General features: G+C 39.8%; 1 protein-coding gene across 2 annotated transcripts in view; it reads right to left on the bottom strand.

Moving 5' to 3' along the window:
• The window catches only part of PLCXD3 (phosphatidylinositol specific phospholipase C X domain containing 3), a 190,267-nt gene that overhangs the window by 65,405 nt on the left and 111,057 nt on the right, over nucleotides 1-13,805 (bottom strand). For both annotated transcript variants that reach the window (XM_043887597.1, XM_043887596.1), the window contains exon 2: nucleotides 7,408-8,116. In XM_043887597.1, coding sequence (XP_043743532.1) covers nucleotides 7,408-8,116 — 709 coding nt within the window. The remainder of the gene's footprint in view (nucleotides 1-7,407; nucleotides 8,117-13,805) is intronic.

The following is a 13,805-nucleotide window of genomic DNA, read 5'->3' as shown; positions in this document are numbered from 1 at the left end:
GTTGGTGATGGACAGGGAGGCCTGGCGTGCTGCAGTCCACAGGGTCACAAAGAGTCAGACACAACTGAATGAACAACAACTAACGCTCTGACATACTTGGCCACGTGGTCTGGAGATGGAGCCAGAAAGTTGTTCTTCATGAAGATTGATGTCACCTGTAGCAGCTTTTGAACCATTCTGATTCCCATTCCCTCAGTGAGGTGTTTCTTCGCTCCTCAGAACTGCTATGTTGAGTGATGCTGCAAGGGAACAACTCCTCAGAGACCAGCCCATATCTGTTGAGTCCAGGCACTGACAGGGTAAATCAAGCAGCAGGGGTGTTCTCTGGGGAGCTGTTGTGAGCTGGGGTGTCTCCACTGAATGGAAAAAAAGTTCATTGTGCTTTCGAAGTGGAAAGAGAGAGGGCCCCATGAAGGTCAGCCAGGAACAAAATCCATAGAGCATCCCAGGCCCAACCTCTGACCCCCTCCATTCAAGGTTCTAGAGCACCATGTTATGTTGGGAACAGTGCAGGCTGAGAGCTGGTTCACTTTTCCACGTTGTTTCCTGCAGCTTGATGGTCACTGACCCATCCTAGTCTTCCTGTCCATTTTCTGCCCACATTCCCTCTGAGGTGTAGAGGGTGGAACTCTGTCTGCAAGCTGGGAGACCTGGATTATGATTCCACTTTTGCCAACAGCTCTGTGACCTTGGGCTATATTTTAGCATTCCTCCAGCCTCAGTTTCCTTACTAAATGGAAAACAGTCAAATGAGCAATAGCCACAAAGCAAGGAGGATAGAGCCAGGTCACCTCAAAGTTCCCTTCCTTTTTATTATTCAACAGCAGTGCATCCCTGGGGGATCCCTGGCAGCATGCTATCTTGAGGCAAAGCCTATACTTAATATCTGCTCTTTCATAGCCTTGCCCACTCCACTTCCAGTATACTTTACCTTCCCAATGCCTCAGATCTGATTCTGCCCTCCAGGATGACAAATGATGTACTATATGCACTCACTGCTAAGAAATTTGAATCTCACCTAATTTATAGAAGTAAACATGGGACTTGGAGTCAGACCCAAATAATAATCCTGCCTTTGCTAAACTAATATGTGACTTTGAGCAAGGTGCTAGACATTTCTCAGGCTGCGTTTTCCATCTCTAATGGATGTGATGCCTAATTTGTAAGGCTGCAGGGAAGATTAAATGGATACAATTAATGTAAAACACTTAGCACAGTGCCTGGCACAGAAAGAGGGCTCAACAAATGTAGTTGCCTTCCTTTCCTCAGCTGGATGAAAGTGGAGCTTATTAAAACCTATCTACATCCTTCTGCCTTACCTTCAAGGCAATGACTGTGATCATGAGAATCAGTGGGCAGGGCAATTAGTATTGAACAAGTGTGTGTTTCTGTGTGAGTGTGTTTAGTCACTGAGTTGTGTCTGACTCTTGTGACCCCATGGACTATAGCCTGCTAGGCTCCTCTGTCCATGGGATTTCCCAGGCAAGAATACTGGCTCAGGTTGCCATTTCCTTCCTTCTTTCTAGCACATCTTCCTGACCTAGGGATTGAACCAGCATCTCCTGCATTGGCAGGCAGACTCATTACCACTGAGCCACCATAGAGAGTACTTAATAAATCATCATTACTATTACTGTTATCTTCATCATCATCATCCAAATTGTTGACTTGTATAAACACTGTCTAAATTAATCCGGCATCAATTTATTTACAAAAATGCACTGCTCCTTAAATATTCTGACAGGTGGTCTAATGAATTTTTTTAACTAAAAAACCTATGATTTAATAAACTTCCACAAATTAGAGAAGGACTTGACTCAAGTTATGCACCTTCTTTTTAAGAAGGTGTGAATTCCGTGGGGGTGAGGTGCAAAAGCTGGTGTTTGAAAAATAAATTAAAAATAGGTCTTTAAGAAATTAAAATCTGTGTCTTCTGGCATTACTAAAATGTAGAGAACGCATCTGCAGTATTTGGAACCGGTGGCCAGATTGAAAGTTATGGTACCTAAATCCAAGCTGGATTTAATTTCCCTGAAAGCCACCCACATCTTAAAACACTGTTTTCTAAATTTATGTGCTCAGAGTTTTGTTAACCCAAATATTAAACATAATAAAAAATTATAGAGAAACTTTTCAGGTGCAGAAATGTAGGATTTTAGAACCCAGAAAGATCTTGGAGATAACTGAATTCAAACTCCAAATTTCACAAATTTCACAAAATACACCAAGGTCCAGAGAAGTCTTAACATTGCCTAGAGACTTCCTCTTTGGTGGCAAAGGACTTTCTGAATAAGCAGCTTTGGCACAATAGCAAAAGAAAAGTTCAGAAAAAGTCTCTTTTGTGGGCTTCATCACTTGGTGAAAAGAGAAAGGAAATATGTTTTCAGAGAGTCAAGTGTTCTTTCACTGTTTCAGGAGTAAGTCACTTTTGCAAGGCATCATCCGAGGACTGACAATGACATTTCCCTATAGAAAGTGAAAGTGTCAGTTGCTTAGTCATGTCAGACGGTTTGTGAACCCATGGACTGTAGCCCACCAGGCTCCTCTGTCCATGGAATTCTCCAGGCAAGAATACTGGAGTGGGTAGCCATTCCCTTCTCCAGGGGATCTTCCCAACCAGGGATCGAACCCAGGTCTCCTGCATTGCAGGCAGATTCTTTACTGTCTGAGCCACCAGTGAAGCTCTATCCTAGGCATACCCAGATAGCGAAAATACGTCCAAACCAAACTAAACCTCTGGATATCACATTAACACCATAGGCAAACACAGGCTTTGCAATTGGTTTAAAAGAAGGTCTTTGAGTACTGACACAAGCTACACTGAGAATGCTTATAGCACAAGTATTATGGTCAGGTTCAGACATATTCACAAATCATTTGCAAGTCATATGCATAATTCTAGAGACAAAGGTTGACTCTCCCTATAGGGTCTTCATTTCTACTTTTTAAATTCTTTTTCCACTCCCTCTTTTCATTGATTTGCTGTTGTTGCTGTTTAAATGCTAAGTCGTGCTGACTCTTGTGACCCTGTGGATTATAGCCCACCAGGCTACTGTCTGTGGGATTTCCCAGGCAAGAATACTGGAGTGGGTTGTCATTTCTTCTCCAGGGGATCTTCCCGGCCCAGGGATCATTGAGCCAACAGAGAAGCCCCTTTTTTACTGATGTGCATGTTGCATGCTCAGTTGCTTCAGGCAGGTCTGACTCTTTGCAATCCTGCGGACTGTAGCCCTACAGGCTCCTCTGTTCCTGGGATTCTCCAGGCAAGAGTACTGGGGTGGGTTGCCATGCCCTCCTCCAGGGGATCTTTCTAACCCAGGGATGGAACCCACATTTCTTACATCTACCTGTAGGTGGATTCTTCACCACTAGCCCTACCCGGGGAAGCTCCCTTTTTACTGAAACAGCTCTACTATTCCAGATATATAAGCCAGAGGCAAATGAGAAGTTCTGAATCAGAGCAGATGGCTGAGGACATTCTGTCCAAATTAATTCCATGGGGTGTTAATAAGTGTTATCTGGAAAAAAATTAAGTGCTTGGAAAAAAATTGTATTAGTTAAATTTAAATAGGATTATTCACTAAAATATTGGCTAGTGCCTTTTATATGCTAATGTGCATTGTGATTCTTTTGGGAGAGTTGTGTAGATATATATGAATATTTTCAGTACTCTCCTAACTTTTCTAATCTTTACTCTATAAATCCTATTTTGTTAATGCTGTACTAGAGCATATGTAACCAGAAAGCAGTTCAATTTATAACTTGTAAAATCCTACGCTGCATGAAAGTCCATAAGAGAGAAAAATGAAAGTCATTTGTTCCTTGAGTAGATTTTCCTTCGTGGCTTCCCAAAGGCTATTCCCCACCCAAGTATGGAATCAGGGTGTGGTTCCTGGCCAAATGCAAAGTAGGCAAATTGTATGGAAAAGTGTTTTCCTAAGCATCAACTAAAACAGCAGAAGGTAAAGCTGGAAGGGAAGATTCCTTTCAGGCCCAATATGTAAATGTTGGAAGTAAAGGTTTTTATTTCTTAATTAAAGTTGCAGCAAGAATGAAGAAAATTGGAGAGGGAGGTGGGAGGGGGTATCGGGATGGAGAATACGTGTAACTCTATGGCTGATTCACATCAATGTATGACAAAACCCACTGAAATGTTGTGAAGTAATTAGCCTCCAACTAATAAAAAATAAATTGATCTGCTTAGAAAACAAAAAACAAAAAAAAAGAATGAAGAAAATTAGAGTCAGTCACCCTCTCCAGCCCCTTCCCCACCTCTAGTGGGGATTTCTCAAAATCTCGGGGCTCTATGGGGTAAGTTTGAAAACAACACATTTTTCTGTATATATAATGCCCTCATTTTTAAATAGGTAAGATAAGTGGTAGGTTATTATTTATGAGAACAATTAATTTTTATAGAAAGTGGTTCTATTAAAGAAAAAGTCTTGTTCTGATGAACACATTGATGGGACTAACTGGATGTAGGCTTAGGGCCAGGGAGAGAGGTGGATAGTTTGGTGTAATAATCTAGAGGAGAGTGTAGTGTCTCCACTGCAATATGGGGGTAAGGGGAGAAAACAGGTGAGAAAAGGATAAGGAGAAGATTCTGTCAGAGGGCATGAGTCTAGGGTGAAAAGTGGTACAGATGTCATCAGAAGATATTCCAGGTCAGGAGATTCGTAATTCCAGATGAATCTGAAGATCAACTTTAAATCACCTACTTTATGATTATAAAATCTCCCTTGTCTGCTCAGATCATTAGTAAAGTCTGAATAAACCATTATATAGAAATTAAGCAAGAAGCAAGTTTCACGTCTCAGGTTACAGAGGGTGGAACATGGACAGGCCACCTTGGACAATCAATTCATAAAATGACACAAATCCAGAAGAGCAAGGGCTCATTATGTATGAATGGAAGAAAACTAGACATCAGCAGAAATTTTAGGGAAGGCTTTACACTTTCTTACAGTGTACAGTAAAGGGTTGGGAATCTTATTTGTATCGAAGGAACAGGGAGATCCTAGCAAATGTCTGAACAACAGAAGGAAGTTATAATTTTGTATGGAGGAATTCTTCCTCTCCAAGGTCCTGTGCCTGTCATTGCCAAAAAATATATTTCCCAAAGAAGTTAATGTATATTCCTAATGATCAACTGGCCACCTCTACTTGGATGTCTTTCTAGTACTTTAAATTTGGCATGGGGCTTCCTAGGTGGCACAGTGGTAGAGAATCCCCCTGCCAATGCAGGAGGCACAAGAGATGTGGGTTCATGCCCTACATTGGGAAGATCCCCTGGAAGAAGAAATGGCAACCCACTCTAGTGTTCTTACCTGAAAAATTCCATGGACAAGGAGCCATGGGTGGGCTACAATCCATGGGATCCCTAAGAGTTGCATATGACTGAGGGACTGAGCAAACCAGTTTAACATAACCCTGATTGGATCTTTCTCATGCTGTAACCAAGTCCCTGTATCTTTGTTTTTTGCCTCTGTGAATGCATCCATCACTCATTCTACTTCTCTTTTCTCTCAATCACACCACATAGCCAAATAGTCATTCTAACTTTTGCTGTGGCATACTGTCCCCTTCTCCATTTTCTCACTTCCTCACTTGAGCCTCCATATGATTGCTAAAACAGTTCCAAGCACTTCTTAACTGCTGAGTCTCTCCATTCCATTTACCCACCATGCTTTACCTATTATCCACTGCAAATGCAGGCCTGGTCAAGTCACTCCACTGTTAAATATCGTTTTCTAGCTCCCCATGGCTCATAGGATGACATTCCCTGTAGCCTGCCTAAAAGCCTTCGTACAAATCTGTTCCTGCCCTGTTACAAATTTCACCTCCCACTTCCCACCATCTAGCATTTTCACCTCTAAAGGCCATCCATAGCATTTTCATTGCTCAGTCTTTTCATTTTCTTGTTTTCCCTACAAGACCTTGAGCAAAACATTCATTCTCTGTCTCCTTATCATAATTCAAACTACCCAATTAAAGTTAAAAGTTGTGATAAGAACCGTGTTTGCTTTTCAATGTTTGCCTTGTTTAATACTTTAACTCAAAAGAATAAGCAATATGTACAATGATACATGTTGTACTGCAAAATGAGTTACAGACGTCTTTAGTGATTGCTAATTGTGGCTCACAGGTGACCACTGCCCTACAGGTGTGTAGGGGCTTGACCAGTGGAATGCTTACTCTCTAGAGATTGATTGTTGCTTTGAATAAAGTGTAAAGACATAGAACACAAGTTGGGAAAAATGGGGTTTGAGTCTTTGGTTCACTATTCATTGCTCAAGTGGCTTTAGGCAAAATATTTCATGTCTCTGAAGTTTTTTGTCTGTAATATAGTGTCTACTTCCCAGGATTATTATGCAGGTCAATTGGAATCAGGTATGTAAAAATACTCTGAAAACAGTAGAGAAACAGCTTTGTCATCTATATAATTCTAAGCACATATGAAAAGGAGTGCTATGAAAAGATAACTAGATATGGAGTCAAAATGCAAAATGTGGGACTTCCCTGGATGATCCAGTGGTTAGGTTTCCACACTTCCACTGCAAGAGGTCCAGGTTTGATCTCTGGTTGGGTAACTAAAACCCAGCAAGCCATGTGGTGCAGCAAAAGCAAAAAGAAAAATATATGTTCCTGTGGGTTGATCTGTGTCCCCACAAAATGACATGGTGTTATTGTTGTTGTTAGTTGCTAAATTGTGCCCGACTTTTTGCAACCCCATGGACTGTAGCCCACCAGGTTCTACCTCCTCTGTTCATGGAATTTCCTAGGCAAGAATACTGGAATGGGTTGCCATTTCCTTCTCCAGGGGATCTTCCAGACTTAGGGATCCACCTCCTGGATTGCAGGTGGATTCTTTACTGCTGAGCCACCAGGAAAGCCCACAAAATGACATACTGAAGTCCTAACTCACAGCATCTGTTAGGTGTGAACTTATTTGAAAATAGGACATTTACAGATGTAATTAAGTTAAGATGAAGTCACTAGGGTAGGCCCTAATCCAATATGAATATTGTCCTTATATGAAGAGATGACAGAGAAACAGGGAAGAATATCATGTAAAGATGGAGGCAGAGATGGGAGTGATGCACCTGTAAGCTAAGGACCACAAGGGATGCCAACTATCACCAGAAGTTAGGGGAGTGGCATGGAAAAGATTCTCCCAGAGCCCTCAGAAGGAATCAGCCTGCTGACACCTGGATTTCAGACTTTTAGCCTCTGGAACTGAGGGGTGGTAAATTTCTTCTGTTTTAAGCCACCCAGTTTGTGGCACTTTGTTGTGACTGCCCTGGCAAACTAACATACATGGGTGTGAATCAGCTCCATCACTTAACAGCTCTTTGAAGTTGGGTTAAAGTGCTTAAACATTCCCCCTGAGAACTTAAGGACACTTACCTTTCTGTGATAGTTTCTCTGAGGCCACTGGCCACCCCTTTGACCACGGTGCTTGCTTTGGGAGTCAGCACCACCTGAGATATGAAAAACGACCCCTTCTTCCTTCTCTCAGTGATGGACGCCTGGAGAAACTGGATCAGTTTTTCCGGGTCTGTGGTGTTAGCCCAGGGTGCTGGCATCATCTGCCCAGGCCAGAGAAAGGGCACTTCCAGAGCCACTGGACTGTGGTAGAAGACCAGCACTTGGTAGTCCTTCTCCCACAGGTACTTCAGACTCACTTCCTGGGCAAAGATCGCTGGGCACATTTTATTTCCATAGATGTCTTTCAGCATTTGGACCAGTTTTTCATGGTGATATTTCTGCATCCCATAAAAGTGGTTGAAGTCCAAGAATACTACCTCCTTATGGTGATCTGTGAGGAATGCATTGATCTCCTCAAGACCTTCATTGACTTTGGCACTGAACAAACCGTGAGCAAAGTAGAGTTCATTGTCGGGGTCTCTCGGCTTAGTGGAAATTCGAAGATCAAAGTAACGGATCCCAGCTCCTAGCTGACCGGTAAAGTTCATGGTTTGAGTGGCTAGCCATTTTCGCATCAGCTTTTTGGCCACAGTTCCAAATACAGAGACAAAATTCTGGACAGTTTCTGGCTGTTCAGGACCCACTGGAGAGGCTTCATCAATGTAGAAACTGAAGGAGTCATGAGATCCTAGAAGAATAAGAAGGCACAACATGGTTATATTCCAGTCCTTTGTCTTACCCGACTTCTTTCCTTCTTGCCGAGTCCATATTTCTGCCTCAAATGAGCCAAAGGAAACACTAAGGAACATTTACCTAGTACATCCAAGTGTCTTAGAAGGGTCTTTTTTTTTTTTTTTTTGTAACCTAGTATGAGATGGTTGGATGGCATCACTGACTCAATGGACATGAATTTGAGCAAACAAAAACAGCAAATGTTAAGAAGAGGTGGCAATAATACACAGAAGAACTATACAAAAAAGATCTTCATGACCAAGATAACCATGATGGTGTGATCACTCACCTAGATATCCTGGAATGCAAAGACAAGTGGGCCTTAGGAAGCATCACTACAAACAAAGCTAGTGGAGGTGATGGAATTCCAGTTGAGCTATTTCAAATACTAAAAGATGATGCTGTGAAAGTGCTGCACTCAATAAACCAGCAAATTTGGAAAAATCAGAAGTGACCACAGGACTGGAAAAGGTCAGTTTTCATTCCAATCCCAAAGAAAGGCAATCCCAAAGAATCCTCAAACTACCACACAATTGCACTCATCTCACATGCTAGCAAACTAATGCTCAAAATTCTCCAAGCAGGCTTCAACGGTATGTGAACTGGGAACTTTCAGATGTTCAAGCTGGATTTAGAAAAGGCAGAGGAACCAGAGATCAAATTGCCAACATCCGTTGGATTATCAAAAAAGCAAGAGAGTTCCAGAAAAACTTCTACTTCTGCTTTATTGATTACACCAAAGCCTTTGATTGTGTGGATCACAACAAACTGGAGAATTCTTCAAGAGATGGGAATACCAGACCACCTGACCTGCCTCCTGAGAAATCTATATGCAGATCAAGAAGCAACAGTTAGAACTAGACATGGAACAATAGACTGGTTCTAAATTGGGAAAGGAGTACATCAAGGCTGTATATTGTCACCCTGCTAATTTAACTTGTATGTGGAGTCCATCATGAGAAACACTGTGCTGGATGAAGCACAAGCTGGAATCAAGATTGTTGGGAGAAATACCAATAACTTCAGATATGCAGATGACACCACCCTTATGGCAGAAAGCAAAGAAGAACTAAAGAGCCTCTTGATGAAAGTGAAAGAGAAGTGAAAAGTTGGCTTAAAACTCAACATTCAGAAAACTAAAGAAGAACTAAAGAGCCTCTTGATGAAAGTGAAAGAGAAGAGTGAAAAAGTTGGCTTAAAACTCAACATTCAGAAAACTAAGATCATGGCATCTGGTCCCATCACTTCATGGCAAATAGATGGGGATACAGTGGAAACAGTGGCTGACTTTATTTTGGGGGGCTCCAAAATCACTGCAGATGGTGACTGAAGCCATGAAATTAAAAAACACTTGCTATTTGGAAGAAAAGCTATGACCAACCTAGACAGCATATTAAAAAGCAGCGACATTACTTTGCCAACAAAGGTCCATCTAGTCAAAGCTGTGGTTTTTCCAGTAGTCATGTATGGATGTGAGAGTTGGACAAGAAAAAGAACTGAGCAGTGAAGAATTGATGTTTTTGAACTGTGGTGTTGGAGAAGACTCTTGAGAGTCCCTTGGACTGTAAGGAGATCCAACCAGTCCATCCTAAAGGAGATCAGTCCTGGGTGTTCATTGGAAGGACTGATGTTGAAGCTGAAACTCCAATACTTTCCACCTGCTATGAAGAACTGACTCATTGGAAAAAACCCTGATGTTGGGAAAGATTGAAGGCGGGAGGAGAAGGGGACGACAGAGGACGAGATGGTTGGATGCCATCATTGACTCTATGGACTTGAGTTTGAGCAAGTTCCAGGAGTTGGTGATGGACAGGGAAGCCTGGTATGCTGCTTTCCATGGGGTCACAAAGAACTGGACATGACTGTGCAACTAAGCTGAACTGAATGAAGGACGGGGAAGCCTGGCCTGCTGCGGTCCAGCAAAGAGGGGTTGCAATGAGTCAGACACGACTTAGTGATTCAACAATAATAGTACACAGAGGAGTCCAACAGACCAAATGGTTTGTATGATAATAATTTTTAAAATCCCATTTAATCAGTATTTTAAAATTCAAAAGATCATCTTCTACTTCTGTAAACCAAGAATTTACTCTACTAATTAGCACAAGTTTTCTCTTTTTAAAAAAGATTTTTGATGCAGACCATTTTTAAAATCTTTATTTTGTTGCAATACTGTTTCTCTTTTATGCCTTTGGTTTTTGTAGCCCTGAGGCATGTGGGATCTTAGCTCCCCTAGCTAGGGATCAAATCCACACCCCCTGCATTGGACAGCAAAGTCTTAAACACCGGACCACCAGGGAAGTCCAAGAACTGGTTTTCCATGTAGGTGGCATAAGTGACCATAAAGTAGAATTTATAGGGACTCATCACTTCCCAAATGCTGCGTCTAAATCTTTTCCTTTTCCTCTATTTTGGGTTGATTTTTAAGCTTCGTGGGCTTATTTCAATGAAGAAGCCTGTTTCATAAGTAGACAATCAGTATTACCACCTATACTTTGGAAAGCACAGGAGGTCACAGGAATAGAGGAAAAGAGAAATAAGGTAAGAGAGAAGTACAATACTGGTATTTTAACATTAAACTTGACCCTGCATTTGGGCAACTGTGAATGTATATGAAGTCAGGTACACTTTACATATTGAATAAACAATTACTTTTTCTTGCAGGTTAACACAATGAATAGTATTTAATAATTAGCTAATAGACTATTTTCTTCACAGATATTTCCTCTCAAAAAAAGTGAAAGCTCTCTCTAAAGTTACTTCCAAATTTAGTAGAATTTCTTTCTAGGGAGAACATATTTAATTATTTATTTTTAGCAGTTACAAATATTAAACCTCCATAAATGTAGCAATGAACACGTGTATGATTTATCTGTAAGTACAGATTGCCATTTAAAATATTATTGGAACCAAAAAAGAAAAATTATTTCAATTTTATTTTTAAAGCCTCCTTTAATTCTTGGCCATGACTTATTAAATAGGTAAAATTAAATTAATATATTCTGGACTTTACACGCATGAGAAAAGGCAGATATTATTATTTCCCATCTGTTACTCAGGCTTTCTCATACACTGTTGCTCACTCTTAATCTACATGCATTGAGGTACAGCTTTTTCTAGACTTTTCACTCTTCCAACCCAATACATGCACATACACACACATACACACAAACACACAAACATCTCTAAATTTATTATCATCACCTCAGGACCTTTAATAAGCTATTTAAAGCAAATTTTATCAGTGATGCAACATTTGTCTTTGTCTATATTCCATATATATGTCAACCTGTATCTACAGGCATCTACATATATCTTTGTCTAGCATTAAACAACCCACAGGAATCACAAGAGTATGAATTTCAGATGCCATGGTAGGTTGTTAGAGAAAATATTTTGAAAAATACTTTGATATCCTGAAAATCATTACCTTTAAGATTTGGAACAGAAAACTCCTCAGAATTAATGGAATTTTTCAAACAATGAGTGGTAACCAAAAAAATATAGAAATCCACATTAATTTTATCTGAAACTATCTGATCTATTTATCTTTGGTAGATGGTATGGGAAGAAAATGTCAACACTTTCTGAATAAAGAAAACTGTCTGTTTGGAGCTGGTACTGACAAATTTTAAGAGATTTAAATTACTGCATGTTGACTTATTAGTTATTGTTCAGTCAATGGCTAATATAAATGAAGAAACTAAATTGTACTATGGTTTAATACACAGCAAGACTATGTTTAAATAAAGAAAAAAGCAAGCTTAAGAAGAGTTATAATGAAATGATCTAAGATTGAAATAGGTACAAATAAATTAATAAGCCCTCAAATTAAGGGTTAATTTATAAAATTTAAAAAATTAATAATTGATTTGCAGGCATGTGAAGAAAAGGTGGATGAAAGAAATTGATTACTTCTCTAATCTGGTAGAAGACATAATTGGAAGCAAGCAAAAAAGGGAATTAAATATGACTAGATTTGTTCTTTCAGAAATGAGCTGTTATTGTTTGCAACATGTTAATAAAAATATTAATTTGTTGTGTGTATGTGTGTTCAGTTGCTCAGTCATGTCCAACTCTTTGTGACCCCATGGACTGTAGCCTGCCAGGCTCCTCTGTCCATGGGATTATCCTGGCAAGAATACTGCAGTAGGTTGCCATTTCCTCCTTCATGGATTGAAGGATCAAACCCACTTCTCCTAAGTCCCCTTCATTGGCAGGTGAATTCTTTATGACTGAGCTACTTGGGACTTATTATTAAGATCAAAATAAGGTAATGTAAAAATAAAAATTAAAAACAGCAAACAAGAAGAAACCATCGGCACCCCACCAGTATTTGTTCTAAGTTAGATGACTCTGACATGGAGAAAAAATCACCAGATGCAAATACTGTTTTAAGAGGGAAGAGAATTAAATTATCAATCAATACAAAACATTACCTGTGCATTTTGGGAGAAAATACATAATCTAATGTTGGCCAAGAAATAATATTTTCGGGGCTTTTAATTTCATTTGGAGTAGTAGTTCCTTGCAAATTTCAACATTTCCTCTAGACTGCTTTCTATTTATTTGAACATAAAACAAAAATATAGCAATACTACTTTGACGTTCAATAACAATGAAAACCTCTGGCCCAGCCCTTTGTCTTTAAAACCAGGGAACCTACCTATGAGCAAAACACTGCTAAGCACTATTTCTTTGTTCATGCCTAAATCGGTCGAATCCATGTCTCCTGCATTGCAGTCAGATTCCTTACCTGCTGAGCCACTGGGGAAGCCCTGAAATCTACAACCTGTCTGCCTTATCTGGTGTAATATTTTGTCTCTACACTGGCTCAGTATTCCTATCCTCTTGTCCTCTTACTCTTTTCTTATCTTAACTCATACCTTGGACATGGTATTTAATGTTTAACCTCTGATTCTGAACTTACCTTCTCAATTTTGATTTGTCTTCTTTAGTCAGACAAGAGCTGGCCACTCCCATTATGAACCCTGCCCAGTCAAGAACCTTTGCTCTAGCTCTGAATAAGTGAATGGAATGAAAGAGTTTACTTTCTTTTGTTTCTTGGAAACAGGCATGAATAAGCTTGGAAGTACATCCTACCCCAGTGGAATCTTGACTGCTGCCTTTGAGAGATCTTAGGATACGGTGTATATTTGCCTAGATTCCTGACCCACAAAGACTGTGTTTTAAGTGATTAAATTTTCATATAATTTGTTACATAGCAATAGCTAACTAATGCAGACTATAACAAGTTTTGGGGGTTAATGAGAGGATTTGACATCTACAGACCCAACTGTCTAATCTATTAACTTGAAATTTTAATGAACAGCACCTAAATATTTACATTCTGCCATGTTAAGAAAATTGATCTAATAAGTATTACCTCTTTTCCAGTATCTTTCTAGTATTTTCTATTAAAGTTCTTTGAGCTGAACTTATGATTGGTCTCTCTATTTGGCCATCATTCCATCTCAAATTCTACAAAATTATGGTTTAATAAACATCAAAAAAAATGTATCAAGTCAATTTCACCTGTGAACCTTCAGAATGAAAAGGCCCAAATGGCTAAGGTTTGATGTGCCCACAAGTGTGCAGTTTTAATATCTATATCCTGACCTTAGAATTCAGTCTCTGACTCCATC

This window comes from Cervus elaphus, chromosome 25 (genome assembly GCF_910594005.1).
Source record: "Cervus elaphus chromosome 25, mCerEla1.1, whole genome shotgun sequence".
NCBI lineage: Eukaryota > Metazoa > Chordata > Mammalia > Artiodactyla > Cervidae > Cervus > Cervus elaphus.
The sequence above is the reverse complement of the archived record's forward strand: the minus strand, read 5'-3'. Positions and strand labels throughout refer to the sequence as shown.